Raw genomic sequence first — 23,821 nt, 5'->3', positions numbered from 1 at the left:
TATATCTTCGGGTACATTTTTAGACAAGCACAACCCTTCTATCACTTTCAGAACAGCATCATAGGCTTTTCCACACTTATGAAGATAGGCCATTGCCACAGGCCTTCCAGCAATGGAAGATTGACAAGTCTGAAAACACTGGATGAGTCTGCCTTCAATCCTTAATGAAAGAAAATTTTAGCTACAAGTTTAAGAACAATGTTTTTTTTAAAAAAAAATAAACAGCAAAAAGCTAATTAAAACTTTGATTTTAGAAAGTTATAAATGGTTAAATTTTCAGATAATTTGAAATAAGTTTTAGGAATTAATTATAAAGAATTCGTCCTATGGGAAAAGTTGATTTGTTGTAATTTTTTTCAATGACATAAAAGAGATAATCAATTTTTTTTAAATGGACACTAGAGGGAACTAAAGATTTTAATTAAAAATAAACCTGAATAACAGCTACAGAATGATGTAAAATATTATAACATTGAAAATACTGAAGGATATTTTTAACAAATTGAATCTGAAGTTAATATCAACAGTATCAGTAGTGATGTTTACTTCTATGGATAGACTGTGTCTAAAAGATGTTTTGGAACAAATGGTAGAAGAGAAACAAGTTTTATCCAATACAACAGTGTGTTGGCACTGAAGATGAATCTACAAATTACAGGCTATAAGAATGACATAGAAAAAGATGCTTCATTGGGAAAACAAAAGAAACTGGTTGATGCTTTAAAAATCAAAAGGGAATTTCAAGTAACAAAGAAAATGATTGATAATCCTTTTATATAAGGTTGGTTAAAGCTTGGATGAGAACAGGTAAAAAAGAAATAAAAAGAAATTTGCATCTACATTACTTATATGAACTAAAGATTGTTAGAAGTAAAAGAAAGGAATATGAAGTCACAGTTTATTTACCAAGGATAAAATAGATATGTTGTTATTTCTGGCAACACTTAATGATACAATAACTGAAATATTAATACTTTCTGGTCTGTTTATAGATAGGAGTTGGGACATGAGATGAAGAAATCGTGGGTTGTAAATTAAAAGGAGGTTAAAAAATTATCAAATTTGCTTATACCTGTTGTGATGAAGATCCTTTGCATTTTTCTTTCTTTCTACTCTTACTTAATTTGCATTAATTTTTACTACTACAATTATAATCTTCAATAAAATCATTTAAAAAATAATAATTACAGAATTATTTCTCCATTCTCCCCTAATTTCATTTTTCATACTCATCACCTATATTGCCATACATTGGTTCTAGAACAAGTAACATTATTTTTAATTGTGCACACTCCTATTTATAAGATAGGAATCTTACCAATATTTTCATTGAGGTAAATTGGAGACATAGCAAGAAAATAACTATACCAGAGTACTCTTAAATATTTTAAAAACAAGGGATCCCAGTACAGGAGAACATGGGAACTGGCTACAAGTATTATTATCTTTAAAACTGAACAATAAGACTGTCATTGCAGTAATTACAATGATATTATTTGTTATCATTTCAAAAAGGTTGGGGGAATTAATTGTTCTTGTTACCCTGAGAAAGAGATAAAGATTTTTGAGCACTCTACTGAGCGATCTCAAAGTTCTGTTTACGACATAATTTCTATGCCCTTTTCCCTTTTCTTGATGCAATACTATGCTTATCAGTTTTGAGCTAAACTGATCCCTTAATGCTGGCTATTTAAAGATTTGGTTCAACAAGTTAGGATGATAAACATTAATTTATCTTACTGGCACTTTATAAAGAAGCTTGAAAACTAAAAAGAATGTCATTTACCTATTGGTGGCAGAAAAAGATGAAAGAAAGAAACATCACAGAGTAATAATCTGTAAATTAAGAATTTCTTAGCTGAAAGGGAATGAAAAATAATTAGGGAGATTCTGAGCAGATATGCTCATGGATGCTCAGATGTTTGAAAATAACAGGTCAAACTAGATTTTTCATGAAACATTTCATCAGATGAACTCTATGATTAAAAAAAAATGGAAGGCTTTGAATGCATAGGTAGCTATTGCCTACCTCTCCATCTCTAGCTTCCACTGTTCTGATCACAATGCTCCTCTTCAGACGAGCCTCAGAAACTGACTTTGTGTCGAGGCTGGTTTCTGGTAAAGAGGGAAAGAACAACTGGGTCACTACCACTGAGCATAACTTTGGGAGTCATTGGTGATCTGTAGTGAGGTTTGAAACATGAAACCATAAGAGAAGTAATGACAAAGAAAATGCTAACTTTCTTAGAGCGGTGAGATGGGAAAAAACCCCATTCTGATAAAAAAAATCTTATCTTTCACTCTCTAATATTGTTTCATTTAATACCTAGCATAGAAACATGGAAGAAACTTTGCTAAATAGTGCTGCAAATAGACTAAACAGAACTAATTTTGTTGGACATAACTAATCCATAATGACATTTTAAATGTTAGAAGACATTAAAAATCATTTAAGGATATAAGATAGATCCAATTTTTAGATTGGAATATTTTAAACAGTTTCTCCTAAATTAGACTAAACAAAAATGTGGTAATTTAGAAAGATGTATTAAAAAATCAACACAAGAACAAGTAACATCTAACATGGTAATGCTTCTGTGCTTCATGGAGTTGATTATCAAGGGTAAGAATTTTTAAATGACTGGCTTGGAAGTCAGAAGCAGAGATTTATCAAGAGTTGCCTATGCCAAGATAGGCAGCAAATAAATTTAAATAAATAAACAGACAAATAAATGCAATCTACTTGTTCTAAACTGAATGTCAGGACCTATAGTGTTTCTGTGCTGGACTGCAACAAAAGGTCTTGAGATGATCCAACATTCCAGTATTACTGAACTTGTTCACATCTGTAAAGAGGAGATAGTAAATTGCCATTCAAGAGTATATAGCTTCCCTATAGATGCAAGAGGAAGGGAAAGGATACTCTGGATTTAGTTAATGACTTGAACAAGGAAGAATTAAAAAAAAAAATTCAAATAAAAATCTCAATGTTTGTGAAACCTCTTCAGAATTATTGGACTTAGGCAGGAATTAAACAAGTTTATAAACAAGCTTGTTTGTTTTGATCCTTCTTATATTTACTGAATTCTTTTTAATGTTTCCAGAGCTTTACTGTTTGAAGTTATTTTATAATCCGAGAATTTTTGTTACTGAAAGGATTGCAAATAATAAGAATAATAATAATATTTCCATAAAAAAGGCACTTTGCCATGGTTCTTTGTTCCAAAGAAAATCAGCTACCATACTTAAAACCCTCTTTCTTTAGCCTACTGGTCAGGAAATAGGAACACAAAGCATTTAGTTCTTCAGAAAGAAAAAAAAAAGTACTGATTCATGCAGGAGGGACCACATATGTTGACCTGGAAGGAGAATGAATATCTCACCTCGGATCTGAAGGTTGGAAAAAGTCTGTACTGGGATAGTAATCCTGCAGAATTAAACAAGGAACAATGTTGGTTTGGGAATTATGTACTAATCTTTTCGTTTTTCCCTTCTTTCCCAATCTCTGTCCAGTTCATCAGTTAATTTCAGATTGTGTTTTAGACAAGGTATAAGATCAAAGAAACACTACTGAAAAAACAAACCAGTCTGACAAAGTTGTTGCTCAAACTGAAATGAAATTGCAAAACACCCATTTTTTTTCCAGATCCCAGGATAATAGTCAGGAGCTTTCCACACACATTCCTGAATGAAATGAAGAATTTTAGCATGGTGAATTTGAAAATTTGAATTTATATGATACACTATACTTCAATAGGACAGGGGCATGTCTTGTTTCAAACCTGATTGTATTGGATCACTTTTTAAAATATTAAACTGTGGGTCTGAATAACAGCAAGTCAATCCAGAGGTATATATTTTATCTCTCTCATGATGTTTCATAATCTTCTTCCCAGCTTTGGAAAGAGACCTGATCTCCACAAGTACAATGAGCCAGAAGAACTCTGAAGGGAGAGAATAGATTATAATTTTAAATTGTAGATGCAAATTAGTATCTATTTATATGACTATATATTCATCCATCCATTAATCTACCTACCCACCTGCAAGTAGAAAACAGATTGAAATTGTTGTAGGTTCAGCTTAGATAATTGGCAGTTAATTAGCAGGTTGGCTACCAGTTGGTAGTTAAATTCTTCTCCAAGCTACTTTCTAAGGGTGTAAGACTAGGCAACGTGTACTGAGAAGGGTCTTTACAGTCCTTCTATGATCCACTAGAACAGGGGTCCCCAATCCCTGGTCCGTGGACTGGCTGCATCATGCCAGAAACCAGGCAGCAGAAACAAGCAAAGCCCCATCTGCGGGATGCAGGCAGTGCATGAAACCACTCCGGTCTGCAGAAAAGCCTCTCTCCATGGAACTAGTCCAAAACATTGGGGGCTACTGCACTAGAAGTTAACCTCCTGACCCTATCTGGCCCTCCAGGGTATGATGCAGGTTCTGTCATGAGTACAGGAATCATATTTTCTTGGGAAAAAAATAAAGGACAAACCTCTGAAAGGGGCAAATTGGAAAGAAGTTCATAATGATTAAAAGTGTTTATATCTTTCCTTTACAAAGGAAAATTCAAGAGCAAAACCCAGAAAGTAATTAAATTACATCTATCTAAAGTACAGCTTTCTGAAATAAAAGACTGTCCCTAATAATAAAGATGTGTGCTCACTGTAATTATGGGAGCTCCTTGACTCACTGTCTTTCACTTTCCTCTTCTAGGAAAGTACCACACAGGGTGGAGAATAGTTGGTGGTCAGATCTGTTTGGTGGCTCTTTAATAGGTCTTAATTGGTGTCCTAGTTAACTTCTACAGAGCTTCTTCATAAGAATAGCCCTAGGTCTGTCTGCTTTTCCCACCCGGCTGAATTTCTTTCTGGCTTTGACATTGCCTTTCTTTCATAGTATCAGTTGCTGCAATTTCAAGCAAACTCAGCCAGATGACAGTTTTCCTCTGACTCTTCAGATTCAGCCTATCTATTCTAAGGAAAAATGTTTGGCTCTTCCCAGACTCGGGTGGCTTTTCAGTCCCTTTGGCCAGCTTCAAGAGCATGGAAAATATTTCCTTGATCTCTTGCCTGGGCTTTAAATTATTTCTTTCAGCTTGCTGATCCCATAATCTGTTGGGATAGTTTTTTAAAAATGGAGGAAAGTTAGCTACAGAGCACTCCTTTTTTACATGTTATATAGCCTGTGCTTCCCTAAAAACTCAGCCAGCTCCTTCTTTTGCCAGTTCCTTGCTTGAGGGAATTGCAGGAACTTAACATAAGGAGAAAATTTAAAATATGATTCCAGTGTGATATGGTACAATTTATTCTATAACTTCAGGACATTAATAGCTCACTCTGCTTTGTATCTAGAGCAAAGCTAATTTACAAATGAAGACTGCAGTTTTCTGAGTGGGCAAGGCTAACCACTGACAAGATTCTCAGCAATTTCACTAGTAAAGTTGTTGTGCAACAAAATCAGTACAAGAAATGGATCTGCATTTTACCTGCCCTCTTCTCCCTCCAAGAGTTTGCGGTAAGTAGCAATCTCAATATCTAATGCCAGCTTGACATTGAGGAGTTCTTGGTATTCCTGGAGATGACGAGCCATTTCCTCTTTTAAATTCCGACTGTCTTCTTCCAATCGAATCACTGTGTCATGATAGTTGGTAGTCTCAAGAGCATAGCGGTCTTCCATCTCTCTCAGTTGTCTCTCCAAAGATTCATTCTGCAAGGAAGAAAAGTTTCCTGATGAGGCAGTAAGGCAATGATCAACCATTACTATAATCTGCACAGAGGAACAGTCGTCTCCTGGCTTCAGCTCACAGGAAACTCTAAGTGACATCAATGTTGATCACACTATGGTCCCTAAAAGTAACCAACTTCCAGAATTACCCAATCAACATGACCACTATTGAGAATTTTGGGATTTGAAGTCTACACATCTTAAAAGTTGCAAATGTGTAGAAACATTGGTCTAAAAGGAATAGAGTGAGAAAAATAAACGCAATTTCACATATTTAGAATTTTGTCTAATGAAGACACATACTTTTTTGGTATCTTTGTACTAATAAAAATATTAAAATACAGAAATTCTTGGAATACAAAGAAAGTAAAAGCTACATTATGTTTATTGAGAAAGAAGGAATCAATAGCTGTTGGTTGCTCTCAGCACAACTGATGGAAGGGCTTTTGAGGTTCCATATCATCCTCTAATGCAGTTATGTAGACTGGCCACTGATGGAGCAGTTTGTATGTGTGTGGGGGGACAAATATATGATTTCAGTTAGTGGAGAAACACTCTGTTTTATCTCATAATCTGAAGTAACTGAGGAGAACATTATTAATTACCCTCACTCTGTTATTCCAGGAACTATGAGTTGGGACCAGCCAACCTCCTGCTAGCCAGATGTTTTCAACTTGTTGGCTTTTCCAGAATTAGCTCCACCTACCGATCCTTTAAAAGACTCCAGATCACAAGTGAGGGCCTGCAGTTGTCGGCGGTACTCGTTAGCTTCCTGCTTGGCTAGACGCAGTGCCTCAATGTTTCGTGCTGCGGCGTCACTCAAATCTGCAAACTATCAGATACAAGTCAGTTGTTTTCAAAAGTTGCAACCAGAAATTTAAACAATGTTATCTGACCTTTCCAATCCCTCATCACCTCAGTTCCTGAAGATGACCATTTAACTATGCCTGGATCTGTGCCATTAAGAGAGTCTTTAGCTTCCCTATCAATAGAAACACCAAATCTGAATTCAAATGGGCAAAGGAAAGGAAAATCAGAGGCTGGCAATTTTCATATAACAGGTAGTACGAAACAGTTAATCTCCTGCTCTTTGTTGACTGGGTTTCAAATTGTATTTTTTCCCCCCCCAAAAATCAACTTTTTAAATAATGATAATGAAGGCAATGACAACAACAGATACAGTTGGAGGAGAACAAAAGAATCTTTGATTTTAGCCACATATCCCTGTCCTTATTCCTACAATCAAAGTAAATATGATTCATCTTCCCCTCAAAGGAATTTCACTCATATAGCAAAGAAGTGAAAGATAACCTGCCTAGAGCCTGCTAAATAGGCAGCACTCTTTATTTTTTTTTGTAAATAACATTGATAGCCTGAATTTCTGACACTGAAGAGAAACTTGTTGCTACCCATCCTACTCCAGTCAATGTCCTACATCTTGATTAGCCCTGTCACTTTTTTTAGTATCAGAAATGCTGCCCAGAAGATATTGGAGCAGAAGCCCTTAATTATGCTACATTCCCTAGCTGATAGTTCTTCTTACTCCTGTCCATTATATTGTGGCTATACCTTTGACTTGTACCATTCTTCAGTCTCTTGCATATTGCTTGTGGCCATGGACTCATACTGGATGCGGATCTCACGCAGGGCAGATGTCAAATCAGGCTTGGTCATGTCCATCTCAATGTGAACCTGTTGCTGCTGCAAATATTCCCGCAGCTCCCGCAGTTCCTGAGAGAGATGGAAAAGTTTTTAAACCAATAAAATCAGACTTGGGTCAGGGCTGGGTTTTCCTGAAGTGAAATGAAGCAACCCTAGAGAATATAGACACATACAAATTCAAACAAATGGTATGGAAAGGATAACATGGTTTTTGCATGTGCTCTTTTTTTGGTATACAGGGATGGCTGAATCATTAAAGGCACCTGCTTTCATTTGTAACAAATTTTCTATACATTCAGAAAACAACCTTTCCAGCAATGGCACCTGGTTTTCTGGAACCCTTTCTCTCTCCTTCCCCAAATATCAAGTGCTTCAGTTCAGAACAGTTTTACGTTACCATTTTACAATTGCTTGTATGAAGGTGGTCTCTCAAAGTGAGTGGTGACCCTTGATTGTTCCTCCCAAAGCACTGAAAATGTGGGCAGATCTATGACTTTTGGAATTCATCCTTGACTATTGGGATTCCCTATTGCCAACTTTTAACATAAGGCTGTCTTTTTCCTTTCTAACTAACCATCCAGTCAATTTTATTTTCACACTATAACAACCAAAAAAAGAAAGAAGTCCTCTTAAAAGACTGAATTCAAGAATTCAAGGTTTTTCAAAGAGCAATCTTTGAAATGTTTCCACAATGAAATCTTGGGCAGAATTTAAGGGGAATTGTTCCAGTTATGTCTGCAATGTCAGCATTAGTTTCCCTCAATACATCTACTGTTCAATTGTATTCATGTTTGCTCATTTTAAAAAATATTTTTATTCCACACTTCTCTAGATATTCAGGGTATTTATACATGATGCATGTGATGGTCTTCCTACATGGATTTTCCCAACAGTTCTATTGAGATAGGCTGATAATGTCTAAAGTTTCTTGATCACCCAAAAAACTAAATACAGAGGAACAATCAATTGCTAAAAATTTCATATGCTCATGTGAAAAATAACACTGTGTTTGTGTGTGTATGTTTGTTGCTGATTTAGTACCAATGTTTGTCAGCAAAGTAGATTAGAACTCTCCTTCCTGTGAAGAGAAGGGTAACACTTTACCTGACTCTAATCCTCCTGAGGATACCAAAATGGAGCATTTCTTACCTCTTTGCTTCCACTCTCCTCTTTTTCAGGTTGCTCATTATTTAATCAGCGCTATAAGATTTCATAAAAATTAGTATCAGCAAAAGCAATCATAATCTATTTAGTAAATCTATTTAGTCTTTACTAAATACCTATAGAGATAATGCTATCTCTATAGGTATTAATTTAATTGGGATTGTAGAATGCATATTGATTTTATAGAGTTTTTTAAAAAATTGCTTTTTTTAACTAAAATTTTAATTGTGGTTGAACCCCTGGTAGTATTATAACTGTTGTTATTGTTAGTTTTAACACTTTCTAAATAATTTCACAATCCTATAAAATGGCTTGGCTTGATTTTTCCTGCTTGTATAAGCTTCTTAGGAAGCTTTCTCCTAGTGGTATGTTAGAGCACCTGATGGAAACATCATTGCTTGAAGAGACCATCATAAAAGAAGTTAGAAGAAAAAAATAGTTTTTTGAGGGGAAAACTTTAGAAGGAACAGTTGACATACCTGTATATTCCATAAGTGAGGCTGTACCTCTACCTTTGAACTAGAAATAGAGATGAATCTCTTAACACTCTCCATCATATCGGAGAATCACAGAGTGCAGTGATTCCTATTCTGAGAGACCAAATGATTTTTTTTTTCACCTCAGAAACTTCATAAACACTTGTGGCTTAAAGGCTACCAATTAGCTATAGCTCATAAGCAAGCAGAGAAACATGAACTGGCAGTTGCTTGGAAGGCTATGTTTGGCCAAGGGCTAAACAAAGTGGAGTGGGTTTTTTTTTAAATGAGTAATGTTTCTCTTGAGTTGATTTTAACTTCTGGTGACTATATGGAGACATCCATGCAGTTATCTTGGCAACAGTACATAAGGGATTGGGGTGTTTTTCAATTTCACAATATAATCTTAGGCTGGGCCTTGGATCTAAAAACTAATTAGGATCAACCCCACTTAGCATTCTCAAGATCAGCCCAAGTTGCCTTTTTGAACTGTTTTTTTTTTGCAGCTCAAATATAAATAAATTAAGTACAATCTGTGGGTAAAAGAAATATCTCCTTTTCTGATTATGGTTCTTCTGACTGGATTAAATCAGGGGTGTACAATTTGAGAATTTGGGGTTGCATGCAGTCTTCCAAAGGCTTGGTTTTTAATTTATTCCCATACTATATATTAAATGAAATTGAATATTATGAAATATATGAATGGAGGATAATACTTTTCTTGGCTCCATGTAATATTCTTTGGTGTCTGCACATCACATGCTGCAGAACAAGACTATGTGGAACTCATCCCATTAAAAACTATGTACCTCAAAACTAAATAATCTCCTCAGGATACTTCTAGTCTAGAAGTGTTGAATATACAGGACTCTGAATAAAAGGGAGCAAGATATTTTGCACAAAATCCTTTCTAAGATTTTTGTAAATAAACTGAAGGTGATGAAATGCTCTTAACCAGAAGAATAAGAAGATTGTTCATTTGGATTGTTCATTCTTCTTCCTAAATGCACAAATTCAGATAACTTTGTAAAAATAGCACAACATAATCAATTTTTAGTTTTGAGGAAGGTTGAGACTAACAATTAGGGAGCCATGCTGGAACTATGAAGACTATCTATTGGAAGGTAAACTATGAATGTTATTGATTTCTGTAATGTAACACTCTAGTGACCCCATTCTAAAAGAAGTTAAACCTACTGCATTCTGGAATTCTTTTTGACTGAGAATGGGAGTGGGAGATACGGTTGAGCAACAAAAGATAATTTAAAAACAATTTGCACAAAGTAAAATAATCAATCTTATGACAAGCAGGCTAGCTTTCCAAACAACATAACAAAGCATCACTATATTTTGTATGGCAATATTTCCCAATCTCTTCCCATCCATATTACAGATTCCACAGTTTCCACCCAACATGGGTCTTGGGTGTGCTGGCTGGACATGCACATCTTCAGGATAGCAGGTTATGGGAAGCTGCTATCCAATTTTCCTGTAATTGAAAACTGATCTGGTTCACACATTTGTGGATTAATACTTCGTAATCAGGGTTCAAACATGCTAAGACAAAACCAAACAATTATGGCATTGTGCAATGCGTAAACCCAGCCTAATTGTAAATGTTTAAAAAAAACGAACATTGTCAAGCAAGGCAATAACCTGAGTCTTCAACTTCCCTTCCATACTCAGTTAAAAACAACCCACAGAATGGCAATAGTGGACTATTGTACCTCATCATGGATTTTCTTTAGGAATATAATCTCCTCCTGCAATGAATCAATTTTGCGTTCCAGATCAATCCGGGCTAAAGCAGCATCATCAACATCCTGTAGGGACAGAAAAACTGGGATATGAGAGGGAAAATCATCCCCATTCAATTTCTTTTAGCCTCGCAACAATACAGGTAGTCCATTCAGTCACTGATTCATTTAGCAATCCTTTGCAGTTATGACTATTACTTCCCGTTATAACAATTACTTGCAGTTATATGATGAAAAGGTAACTTTGTGACCAGTCCTTGCATTTGCGATTGTTGCAGGTCTGTATAGCAAGAGAAAACTCAGGTAAGATTGTAAGCAGGGTTGTGATTTTACTAGCAACCACTTTGCTTAACAACTGAGTTGTTGGTCCCAATAGCTAAATGATGATTAACTGTACAGATAGCCCCGTAAATTACGAGCACAACTGAGGCCAAGATCTGTTGCTAACCAAGGCATTAAGTGAGTCATGCCCAATTTTACAACCTTTTTTCCATGGTTGTTAAATGAATCACTACAGTTGCTTAGTGAATCATGTGGTCATTAAGTGACTCCAACTTCCTCCATTGACTGTTTTAGGAAGCTGGCTGGGAAGGATTCAAATGACAATCCCATGATCCCAGACCACTGGTACCATCATAGATAGATGCCAGTTGCCAAGTGGTTGAATTTTCATCATATGACCATGGGAGGGGATGTTGCAATGGTCATTATGAGTCATTTGGTCATTCAGTGCCATTGTAACTTTAAACAGTCACTAAATAAATACTTGTAAGTTGAGGACAACCTATATATGCTAATTTGGGAGGAAAAGCTAAGCCTCAGCACTGGGCCTTTGCTAGACTCTGTTTTAATTGATGATGATGAGATATATTGAGCAGATCAAGAAGCTGACTCAATGCTGCCATTTTTGCCCATTGTTCAATAGTGATTCATTATAGCAATCATATAAATAATCTATTTTTAAATTAAAAGCATTATTTTAAATAGGATACAAACAGTATAGGAACAGTTAAAACAACAAGCATTGAGAAACAATGTTTGAACGCAATTATACCCACCCCATATGTATTTCCTGAATAATTTTATTAATAAGACTTTTTAAAATCCTTTTATTGATAAAACAATACCTTATTAAACTACAGAAGTACAGACAGCACAAAAGGTAGTTTGGGGATTGATCCCCTATCGAGGAATGACACTTTTCATACTCAGTTCAGAGAAGATACATTTATGATGTGAATGTGAAATATGCCATTATTCCTCTTGGGAAATCTAATGTGTGCAACAAAGCTCTCTCCAGAAAGGCATTTTGTTCCATCTGATCTCCTGTGGGGGAGAGGGGAGGGGGGGCAAGTCTACTACTGCGCATGGTCCATTCATAAAAATTCTGTTTTATGTATATGATATTTTTTCCTTGATTGCAAATCTAACCTAGTAATAAAATATATTCTCCTATTCTTGCACTAGCCACTGATTCTCAGTGGGAACTGGAACTGGTTAATTAAGGATAATTAGGAAATACAATAGCAAGTGAATAAGAAGAAATTCATTAACTACTTAAAAAGAAAGGAATAAAATAGTATGTTATACATTTGTTTACAAGCAAAATTCTGCACAAAATTGGTTTGAAAAAAAAGGCAGATAGTATAGAACTGCAATACTACCATTTAGGTCAGAGGCTGCATTCACTATGGCTTTATTTGAGGATGCCTTGAGTATACATAACTATTAAGATCTCCAAATTATAATCTTAAATGTAACAGAAGAAAAAGACTGGGACAGGTTACCATGTTGTTACCAGTGTTACTACGTAGTTATCACTTATGTTAATTTGATTTCTTAGACTTGACACCAGGCCTGGCCATAAATATTTCAGATACTCATCCCCATATTTTGAACCTGCTTTCAGTAATGACACAGATAAGTAAGTCGGTTTACTTACATGAAACTTAAATGAATTGCATGAAACCTCTTACAGTATTGCCTATTGGCGAACACTAAAAATAGGCCAGTTCTATCTGCCTTTTCAACTTCATGGCTTTTTGTCCATTGTTTCTGCAGCATTGAAAGCTGGAGACATAATACTTTTGTTTGGCCTGAGAATTGCTGGATATTTTGGAAACTATGGTAGCCTTTCATTGGTGCAACCTAAAATTGTATTTGTCTTTTTTGCAGTTATATCTCACTACTACTTCATATTCAGTTTACAGATGCATTTTATTCTAAGATCTTTTTCACATGTGCGCATATAAATGCACACATATCGGTGTATTTGATTTTATTTCCTAAATGAAAATTTTGCATTTCTTTTGGTTAAATTTCATTCATTTCAGCCAATTTTTCTAACTTAAAGCAATGGTTTTGAATTTTATTTCTAGGGATTGCTATCTCACATAATTGTGGATCATCTGCAAGTCTTATAAGTGATTTTTCCACCTTCATCTAAGTCTTTAAAGAAGCTATTGAATAGTACAGAACCCCAATAGAGAGCCAGCTGGTATACAGTAATACTTAAGTCACTAGACTAGAAACTGGGAAACTGTCAATTCTAGTGCCACCTGGATCTTGGGCAAGTCACTTTCTCTCAACCTAGGAAGGGGGCTATGGCAAACCACTTCCAAAATTTTGCCAAGAAATCTGCAGGACTTGTCCAGATGGTCACTAGGAGTCAATACTGACTTGAAGGGACCAAAGAGAGAAACAGAGAACCAATAAACTAATTTGTTCTTTGCTTTTGTCAAATCCATGCTGATTTCTGGTAATTAGATTCATTTTCAAGATTCTTTCAAAATGATCAAGAATTTTCCCAAGTACAGTATCAGTGCCAGATTGATAGGTCTGTAGTTTGTTGCAGTATCCTTCCCTCCCCCCCCCCCGCCACTCTTTTGAAGACAGTGATATCATTTGCTGTCTCCAGATGCTTGACATTTCGCTGATTCTTAACAATTTCTCAAAGATTAAAAACTATTCAGCCAGACTATCAATAAGGTGTTTCTTGAGTAGCTAGGTATAGTTTATCTAGCTCTGGAGATTTAAACCCATTCAAAGTAAATAAGTATTCCTTGATTATCTTTTTATCAATTTCAGGTTTTGGTCCTGTTCCTTCAATGTGCTTTTCTCAACTTCCTGATGGAATACATTCTTATTTTTGTTGGAGAAGATTGAAACTAAATAGGAATTGAATAGCTCTGTCTTTTGGGTTTTTTCTTAGCATTTGGTCTTCTTCATTGAGAAATTGATAATATGATGTTTTCCTTCTCCTTTTTATTTTGAACATGTTTAAAGAAGTCCTTTTTGTCATTTTTTAGCATCCTTCACTAACTAAGCAGTTTTCATAATACCAATCTCAGGCTACTTATTTCTATTATTCTTTTGTGATGTGACTCTTTTTCTGTTATTTGTGTGCATTTTTTAAAAACAGATTTTCAGTAAAAATTTTATTTGGTTGCATTACCCTTTTCTGCTGTCCTCATTTTTCTTTCTTAACTGGAATTGTTTGAAAATGTGCTTTTACTATTTCCTTCTTTAGGAATTAGGCAACTGATATACCAGTGTTTTTCTTAAAGGGTGGGGAGGCAGGTATGTTATGAGTTCTCTTCCTTAAAGTGGTCCATCTAGTGCAGGAGTGTCAAACTCGGTTTCATTGCAGACTGCATCAGGGTTGTGTTTGACCTCGGGAGCCATGGTGAGCTTGGCTAGGGTTGGCATGATCAGCTTGACGTTACTCATGTTGGGGACACCTGTGGTAGCCCAAGTGCTCTGCCAGCGAAAATGGGCTCCTGAGTTCTGTTTCTGGCTGCAACGGCCTCCTGCAATCCTCTGCCAGCGAAAACGGAGCTCACAAAGGACACATGTGATCCTCCCGAGCTCCGTTTCTGGCTGTGACAGCCTCCTGCAACCCTCTGTCAGTGAAAATAGAGCTCACGAGGGCAGCATGCGGCCCTTCTGAGCTCCATTTTTGGTGGCAGAGGCACCATGGGCCGGTCCTTCATTGTTTCCATGGCGGCCCCACAAGCCAGATCTAAGCACCCCTTGGGCCAGATCTGGCCCACAGGACTTGAGTTTGACACCCCTGATCTAGTGGGACCAAGAAGGATCTTCTTTGTGGTGGTTCCTTCCCTGTGGAATATCATCCCCTTGGAGAAAAGATTGGCCCCCATCTTGATACTCTTTTTAAAACCCCAGAAAGTATGGTTTTGCCAGTGGGCTTGGAGACCCAAGGCAATACGGAGTCCATCAAATTGTTTATTTGATTGTTGACATAGTTGGGGGTGAGTTTTATTGGGTTTAGATTTGGAGTTTCACTTCTATAAGCCATCTGGAGTTACCCTGAATGACTTGGGTGCTATACAAATTTTATAAGTGAATAAATAAATAATAAATAAATATCTCATTCTCATTTTCTCATTAGCTTCTGTTATGGGTTTCTGCTTATAATTGTTCTGAATTTATTATATTCTGATTTTTGAACTCCAAAATACATCTTTATCTATCATCACCACAGAACACCATTACAACTATATTCAGATATGTTTCCCCCAAATTTCCTACTACTTCTACCTCTTTAACTTCAGACTTATCACACAGATCAAGACATCATTCATGGCAGGGCATTCTATCTCTGTTCTTCAAAAACTCAGATCTGATCTAATCTGCTTATTTGTTTATTTGTTTGTTTACTGTGATATAGCAAAATGCAGATTGGCGTATTTTTATCTAATCAGCTGGTTTATATTGGTTAAGTATATATGGACATATACCGTATATGCTATCTATAGTGATAGCATATACTGTGATGTCTATAGTTCAGGAAGTGAATGATAAAAGTTGTAAATGTGCATTTGTTTCAATCTCATTTGAGATCAAATAATATTCAGGAGGCTAAAAAGACTCTCTTTATAACTCTCCATATGACATGATATTAATATTAATAATATTAATTATATGTAATTTTAACTATGTAAACATAATTATTAAGATATACATGTGATTTCAATTAATTTCTAATTTTTATCTTGGATCCATCCATTACATTTTGAAGCACACCTCTTGGGGTGCAGTTCAAGTTCAAGGGTTGCTCCTTGTTCAGAAAAAGTGACACACTCCTGATGATATTACTTATTAAAAAGAGTGAATAAAGTATATGAAGTCCAGAATAAAGAGCAGCTATCTGAATAGGCCAGAGAACAGTGAATACTTGATACTAAACCCCTGAATATTTCTTTCTTTCTTCATTTAAAGTTTACAAAAATTCCTAGTTTCATCAGAAAACAATGAACATACCTAAAAGGCTGCTTCAACTAACATACAAGTAGCCTAATTTCAGTATTTGAATAATTCTATGTGCAAAAGGTGTCCACAGAGTATCATGGTGACTACATTATAGTAAACACAACCATATGATTGAAGCCTCACCCTTTGTACATGTGTTGCAATGCACATAAGAAAGGGCAGGACTTTGATCACTTGGTTATGACTGCCATCTTGACTTTTTTGACTCCCTACCAGCAAATACTCCTGTAGTGAAATACAACAAAAGAACCACCATCTCAAATCAGGCAACAATTCTGAGGACTTCTTATATTTCCTTTCCATTGTTCCAAGACAGGACTTGTCATTTTGCCACCTTACCTGTCGGTAGGAAGACAAATTGCTTTCAGCTTCAAGGCGCAGATTAATCTCATCCTGTAATCTTAAATGAGAGTGAGAGAGAGAAGGGTGGAAAAGTAAGGCAGGTTTATTGAATGATCAGTACTCTTCCACCAGACACTATACTCAAGGACAAACATCAAGTTCAACGCCTCCATTCAAACCTTTGCAAATTTCTTGCAGTTCATACACACTCTTCCTCCAAACTTCTGCATGCAGTAAAAGTTTCAAATTATAATAATTATAATAACTTATTTTTATTAGGAATATACTGAAGGCCCAATAGGAGTTGCAAGGAGGGAAATCAACTTTTACCCTTCCATCAGCCATTGTGAGGAAGGAAACCTGGAGAGTCTTTTGTGTGCTTTGTGTGGGTGTGCGATCTGGGAATCTGACAAATATAGTGAGATGTGATTAACAGTTTTCAACCTTTCATTCTTTTAATGTCAGGACTTTTAACTGATTTAAACCCTTGGTTCTGAGGGAAGGCACTTCGGGAATATGCAATTTCCAGAGGAGAAAATAATGTGAAATGTTTTTATTTTTATATTTTTTCAGAGCTAGCTAGTCTCTTTTCTTGTTATCTATTATCTATTAGATATTTTTAACTGGTCAGCAGGACAACCCACATGTACAGTTCTTCAGAGCAGGTGTGAATAGCTGCAATATTGAGGAGCAAGGTGCTATAGGATCATACAGAGAGCCAGCTTGGTCTGGGGGTTAAAACATTAGCTTAAAAACCAGGAGACTGTGATTTAAGTCCTGCCTTAGCCATGAAAACCACCTGGTGGATCTTGGGCCAGTCACTTTCTCTCAGCCCAACCTCCCAGGGTTGTTGTGGGGAAAACAGGAGGAGGAAGATGTGATGGATATCTTTGCTGCCTTGAGGTTTTTGTAAAAATAATAAAGGCGGGATACAAATAAATAAAAAATATTTCTTATTCTAGGCAAGTCTTAATCTTAAGTCCAAAAATCACCTATAAACAGTGTCTGTCTAGATTGTAATGCTCAAAAAAGCAATGTGTCACAGCAGCCTACAGAATGGAAAAGTCAAAGGAAAGGGGAAGCAGGGAATGAAAGAAAAGAGGCTTGCAAAAATAGGAAGGGAACCGACTTACTTATAGGGAATGTGAAGCATGCCAATTTTTATTTTTTATTTTTGTTAAAAAAGATCCCCCATATTTGAGGGACAGTTCTAAGGCTGCTATAGCTCTCCTCCTGCTGGTCTGCATCCATTCCAGATGGGACTTTTTGTGATGATGCTGTGTAGGTGGGATGGTTAACCAGTAGCTCTCCTCTATCCCAAACTGCTAAGAACTGACAATGTAGTTTACTGTCATTTGGAGGCACAAAATATATACAAATTGTAATGTAAACCATAAAATAAGGAAGCTTCCCCCCAAATTCTAGGAATATATTTTCCTTGCTCCCTTTCATAGTGGTCACAGTCCCATCCATTTCAAATCATAGTCTCCCTCACTGTAGGCCTCCCTCTTCCAAGAATGGTAAGTCCAGCCCAGCATCTAAAGACTGTCTGCCATATTCTACAACCAAGGATTTCCTTTGAAAAAGGCAGGCCAAAGTCATTTTGCTACTTGGCCCAAAGGACACCGTTTAGACCCTCCTCTGTTCCATGTGCAATGTATAGAAGTTAAACCTTCACTCAGTCCTGGGGATGCTTGGGCAAGCCTTCCTCTGCAGTTGATTAAAGATTATGCAGCAAAGTAGCTGAGGTTATTTATGAATGATAGAAATCTTTTGTTATCTCAGCAACTGCCAACTGAGGAAAATGCTTCCTTCTGTCTAATGGGGCCAGCACTCTCTTGATTTTGAAAATTATATGGTTTGCTCTTAATATAACACCTATACTGTTCTTGTTTTAAAAATAGTTTGAGTTTCAAGGGAGGACAGTAGCTCTACTGAATTGGGGATGGAACAACAGAACTGAGTACTGCCCTACAGTGCTTCTGAAAGTTGACAATGAGTTTTTAATTTCAATTGGGACCAAAGGAAGAAATTTGTTAAATATTTGGAATAAATACAAATTAACTAAATGAAATGAGTTACATTTAAATTAAAGCAAATTTAATTTCTATATTGGCTCTGCTGGCTTGAACATTCTTTAGTATGGTGTAATTTGTTTGTTTAATATCTATGGCCACCCATCTCAGTCAATGACTGGGAAAAACCAACAAAACCAGTAAAGAACATTAAAAACATCTAATTCATGATAGACAAGAGCAAGAAATTTGTCCCGTTAGCAATATAGTCACATTCGGCAGCTCAAGTTTGGAACATAGGCTTTTAGGGCTAACAAGGTTGGGACCACTCTGATCTCAGAAGGGGAGAATGTTCCATAAAGAAGGGACTATTGCAGAAAAATGTCGCTTTCTGATTCCCACCAGCCAATATATATAAATTATGTATAAAAGTCTGTCCAGGTTGTCCCAAAGCTGCTTTTTCCACAGGCAACTGGACTTTCATGTTTTTTCGTTGAAGATGTTTCACTTCTCATCCAAGAAGCTTCTTCAGCTCTGACAGAATAATGGGGAATGGAAGGATTTATATTCCTTGCAGATAGCTGATAATTTGCATCCTTTTAGAGAGTCCTTGAAGCACTTGGAGGTTTATCTGTGTCCTCAGGGTCACCTGAGTTGACCCTGTATGTTTAGCTATACAATTTGGGATGAACACCCTTTGAATGGTATGGGAGTAGGATTGGATTTCCAGAGGAAAAATTGCAGGCGACAGGAACCAGGAGCACTACTCAGGTGACCCTGAGGACACAGATAAACCTCCAAGTGCTTCAGGGACCCTCTAAAAGCAAATTACCAGCTGTCTGCAAGGAATATAAATCCTTCCATTCCTCACTATCCTGTCAGAGCTGAAGAAGCTTCTTGGATGAGAAGCGAAATGTCTTCAAAGAAAAAAGAAGAAAGTCCAGGTTGCCTCCAGAAAAAGCACCTTTGGGACAAATTATGTATATATGCAGTATATATTTACTTGGGTTTCCTATCTACTTGAAATCTCCCAGGAATACTGTAAATGAACAATTATAATTCAGAAATAAGAAATGCAGATAATTAGAAGCTATCTATGAAATGAATTGCCTACCTCCAAGTTTTTTTATCTTCAGGGAAGTCTTTACATTAATTCACACTCAGTTTATAAGTTATGCTGACCAGAAATTCAGATTTCACTATCAGGTTGTATTACTGGAGAAAATGTTTCTCCCAAATCTCTGCTGCTGCCTGGTACTGCAGGAGAAGATTAGAATGATTTGGAAGCTTTCATTACTTCACTTATCTTTTAAGATAAGTCTTCCATTATTAATTGTCTTGCTGAAGAAACGATAGATTTCTGAAGAATCACATTTTCTGAAATTCTATGCTCTATGGAGTATTTTTCCTCAATGTGGAATTTCTAGGATGTGCTGAAATTGCAGTTCTCAAAATTCTAGCTAACTGGAATTTTAGGGGTTGCTGTCTTAATATCTGAAGGGTTTTATTTTGGAGAAAGCTGCTCTATCCAATTCCATAGTCAAGCAGAATGTGGCAAGGTGATGCAAATATGTCCCTAAAATTATTTAACTAATCTGATTGATTGAAAAATTGGTTTCAAATACAGAAGATACAGATCTTGACTAATGATCACTTTGGAAATCTTAGTCTTAGACCATTTTAAAACTTAGCATCACTCAGCTTCCACTTATAATTCTGGGTTTCAATGCTCTGCCCCCGTCTCATGAAAACTGAAAAGTCTTTCTTACTTTTGCCGGAGATTGTTGAGATCCTCCAGCAAGTTGTCTCTCTCAATCTCCAGCCGGGCTTTAGAGTTGGAGAGTTGGTCTACTTCATGACGTAGCTCTCTCATCTCTTCCTGATAAATGTCAGCCAACTTATTGGGCTCTTTGTCTCGAAGTTGATTGAGCTCAGCAACAAGAACTTTGTTCTGTTGCTCCAGGAAGCGAACTTTTTCAATGTAGCTGGCAAAACGGTCGTTCAGCTCCATCATTTCCACCTTCTCATTGCTGCGGGTCTCTTTGAATTCACTGTTGAGAGCGTCTGCCAAAGAAAAATCCACCTTATCAGAGGAGAACTTGGGGCCAGAATGGAAACTTAGCCTTGCTGTCTTCAGCTTAGTGACAGAGAACTGGGTAGTGGGAGATGGAGGAAAGTATCTGCGGCCTGGCGAGAACCTCCTCAAGGCATGGTGGACAGAGGTGGATTGTGAGCCGAAGCGCCTTCCATAGGATGAGAGTCTATGTCCTTCCATGGTCAGAATGTTTTTGCAGGCTCTGCAAATTCAGGGTTTTCTGTATGAGTGCTGCACAGGGTTTTATGCAGAAGGTTTAACCATCCCTGCCTGATCATACGCCTGTGAAGGGCTGGAAGAGGGGGAGGAATGGGTTGCCTGCCAAGCCCCAACATATTTCATATTTACCATGCCAAGTGCCCTGTGCCCTGGCAAAGAGAGAAAAGAAAGACATTAGGCAAGAGCTTTGAGCATTCTTGATCAAAAAGAGAGAGAAAGCACTTGGATGACTTTGTCTGCCTATGATGGCCACCATCTCCTTGCAACTCACATGTTAAGGCAATATTTAGGTATCAAAAGTTAGATCCCCTTGCACCTCTCACCTCCCCCCATTAGACCTCAGTTACCTTGGTCTAAGAGAGGGAGGGAGTAGGAAAGAGTTTCAGACTGAGAAGTATAACAAAGTACAGCATTTTTGGAATGTGAATAGCACTGTCTATGTCATTCTCAGCAATCTACTGCATTTTCTTTAAGTATCCAAATGCCAAGAGTTTGATTCATCTCATAAACAGATAGCTGAAAAACTAATTAAATCAGATTTAAATTTAATTTTAAACTTCTGATTGACTTTCCGTTCCAGCAGATCCTTAAAGACAGGGATGAGATTGATCCCCCATAATTTTAGATTTTTTTTTCAATTCAAGTTGGTACCATTAAAAGGGACAGAACTAACAAGAGTGGATACACAATCAGTTATCTTAGTTTTATAAAGAGATACCAGACCAGAATTTTTATTATTCGAATTTCTATACCGCCCTTCTCCTTTCGGACTCAGGGCGGTGAACAGCCAAAATAAAAACATTTATACATAAATACGATTAAAAATAGATTTAAAATAATTAAATTTGGCCCATAGTTTAAAATTTATCAATTTAAAATCCATATCAAAATTTAAAACCAACCATAAAATCATAAAATCAAGAGAGACCGGCTAACTGAAAGAGATGAGTTTTTAGGGCCCGACGAAAGGTCCGGAGGTCGGAGATCACTCGTATCTCTGGGGGTAGATTGTTCCAAAGGGTAGGTGCCACCACAGAGAAGGCTCTCCTCCTGGGGGTCGCCAGCCGGCATTGTCTAGCCGACGGCACCCTGAGGAGGCCCTCTCTGTGGGAGCGAACTGGCCGGTGGGAGGCTATTGGTGGCAGAAGGCGGTCCTGTAAGTACCCTGGCCCTAAGCCATGGAGCGCTTTAAAGGTGATCACCAACACCTTGAAGCGCACCCGGAAGTCCACCGGAAGCCAATGCAGCTCGCGCAGGAGAGGAGTCACATGGGAGCGCCTAGTCGCTCCCATAATCCCCCGCGCGGCCGCATTCTGCACCAGTTGGAGCCTCCGGGTGTACCCCAAGGGGAGCCCCATGTAGAGAGCGTTACAATAGTCCAGACGAGAAGTGACGAGGGCTTGAGTGACTGTGCGTAGAATGTGCTTGGAAAATATTTCTATATATGCTCTTAGCCTTCCCAAACTTGATATTCTCAGGTTTTGAGTGATAAATCCCATCTTGAAGAAAGTTGCTCTTAATCAAGACTAATTCATTCTAATATCAGACATCTGGCCTGAGACAGTGCTTGTGTATGTCAGAATCTTTCTCTTGCTTGAATAAGATTAAGAACTAAATAGGGATAAATTATACTTTAAATAACCAGTTTATGTTTCTAAGAATAAAAAAGGAGAAGATGGCAAAAAGAACCACCAAGAATGAGTCACATTATTGCTGACATTAACTGGATTCTTGGTTTCTGGCCCTGCTGGGATAAGTAGGTGGACAGCAGGCACAACATTGGTTGCTTTCAAACAGTGATTTTGCCAATTACAATGCACATTCATTTAAGGTATTGGTCAGACCTTTCCCACCTTATTATTATATAGTACCATTTTAATTGCAAATAGGCCTTGACGCTCCCAGTTCTCTGGAAATTACCATGATTGGGAAAGAGTTTGAGCCAATTGCTTGTCTGCCTGCCACACCCCTGGTCTGCAGCTGTCTCATCTCATTCCAGTTCTTGCTTAACTACCAAATCCCCCCCCCCATTTTGTGAACAGTCCTGGCTGACCAGGCCCTGCGTCCCTCTGGAGCCAGAAGCAGACAGTCCCACAAAGGGCCTTACTAATAGACCTGAGGCCACAGCATGAGCTTTTTTCTTAGAACAGAAGGAGCTCTGTACTCTATGCCCTGTCCCAAACTGTCCAGTTTCGTGCTCATCATTACAAGATTGATACCAACTTCCCAGCCCAATTGCCATTGTCAGGAAAACTGAGAATTGCTGAAAGAACACAGTGTCCCCAGGGAAGAAATTAACAAAAACAAAGAAATCAAAGTTAATGGATGTGGGGTGGGAGGGGAAGCATTGTTGAAAACCTCTGTCAAAGAGAACTTTGAGAAACCATAGATGGCCCAAGTGGTACATGATTAAAGAACTTCATGCCAGCAAAAGCTTCTCAATATACTTCTTAGATCATATATTGCTTTAGGGGTAATGCTTTTATTTAGGCTGAAAGTCACACTTCTGCCTTCTACTTTACCAGCTCATTCTAAATATGAACTGTCTAAAGCAGGGGTGGGGAGCTATGGCCCCTTTATGACCTATGGACTTCGACTCCCAGAATTCCTGAGTCAGCATGGCTGCAATTCTGGGAGTCGAAGTCCACAGGCCATAAAGGGGCCATAGTTCCCCACCACTGGTCTAAAGTCACATGATATAGGAACTGCAAGCCCAAATCATCTGTATTTGTTCATGTAAGGTTTTTTTTTTAAATAGGATATCTTTGTATCTTGTCCAAAGAGGATGGTTTGGTCATTGTAAAGTTTATTCTGGCCACCCGTCAGGCAAGAGCCTTGAAGTTGTTTCTTCCACATGTGAAAGCCTAAACGTGTTTATCCAATGGTAAAAATGGTAAAAATCAAATGAACAGACAGAACAAAAACAATAATCAAGGAGAAGGAAGTCTTTTGGCTTTAGGGGAAGGGGGTTACTGTATTCCCAAATGTATTCAGGTCTGTCATAGAAAAAAATATGTAGGAAGCTTATGCTTTGGTCTATTCACCATGTTCATTCTCAGGCTTTTGAGTGTTTGC

The 23,821-nt window shown here is 37.4% G+C and overlaps 1 protein-coding gene across 2 annotated transcripts in view; it reads right to left on the bottom strand.

Moving 5' to 3' along the window:
- GFAP (glial fibrillary acidic protein) overlaps positions 1-20,815 on the bottom strand; it is a 30,307-nt gene extending 9,492 nt beyond the window's left edge. The window contains exons 1-8 of one of the 2 annotated variants that reach the window (XM_034416021.3): positions 20,202-20,815; positions 16,415-16,475; positions 10,754-10,849; positions 7,294-7,455; positions 6,431-6,556; positions 5,486-5,706; positions 3,384-3,427; positions 2,030-2,115 (exon numbers count right to left, since the gene is read on the bottom strand). In XM_034416021.3, the coding sequence (XP_034271912.1) occupies positions 2,030-2,115; positions 3,384-3,427; positions 5,486-5,706; positions 6,431-6,556; positions 7,294-7,455; positions 10,754-10,849; positions 16,415-16,475; positions 20,202-20,707 (1,302 nt within the window). In that variant the 5' untranslated portion in view covers positions 20,708-20,815. The remainder of the gene's footprint in view (positions 1-2,029; positions 2,116-3,383; positions 3,428-5,485; positions 5,707-6,430; positions 6,557-7,293; positions 7,456-10,753; positions 10,850-16,414; positions 16,476-20,201) is intronic. The other variant, XM_034416022.2, reaches the window with a different exon arrangement.
- Positions 20,816-23,821: the final 3,006 nt, after the last annotated feature.

This window comes from Pantherophis guttatus, chromosome 4 (assembly GCF_059756535.1).
Source record: "Pantherophis guttatus breed Tessera chromosome 4, ASM5975653v1, whole genome shotgun sequence".
In the NCBI taxonomy this organism is placed as follows: domain Eukaryota; kingdom Metazoa; phylum Chordata; class Lepidosauria; order Squamata; family Colubridae; genus Pantherophis; species Pantherophis guttatus.
The sequence above is the reverse complement of the archived record's forward strand: the minus strand, read 5'-3'. Positions and strand labels throughout refer to the sequence as shown.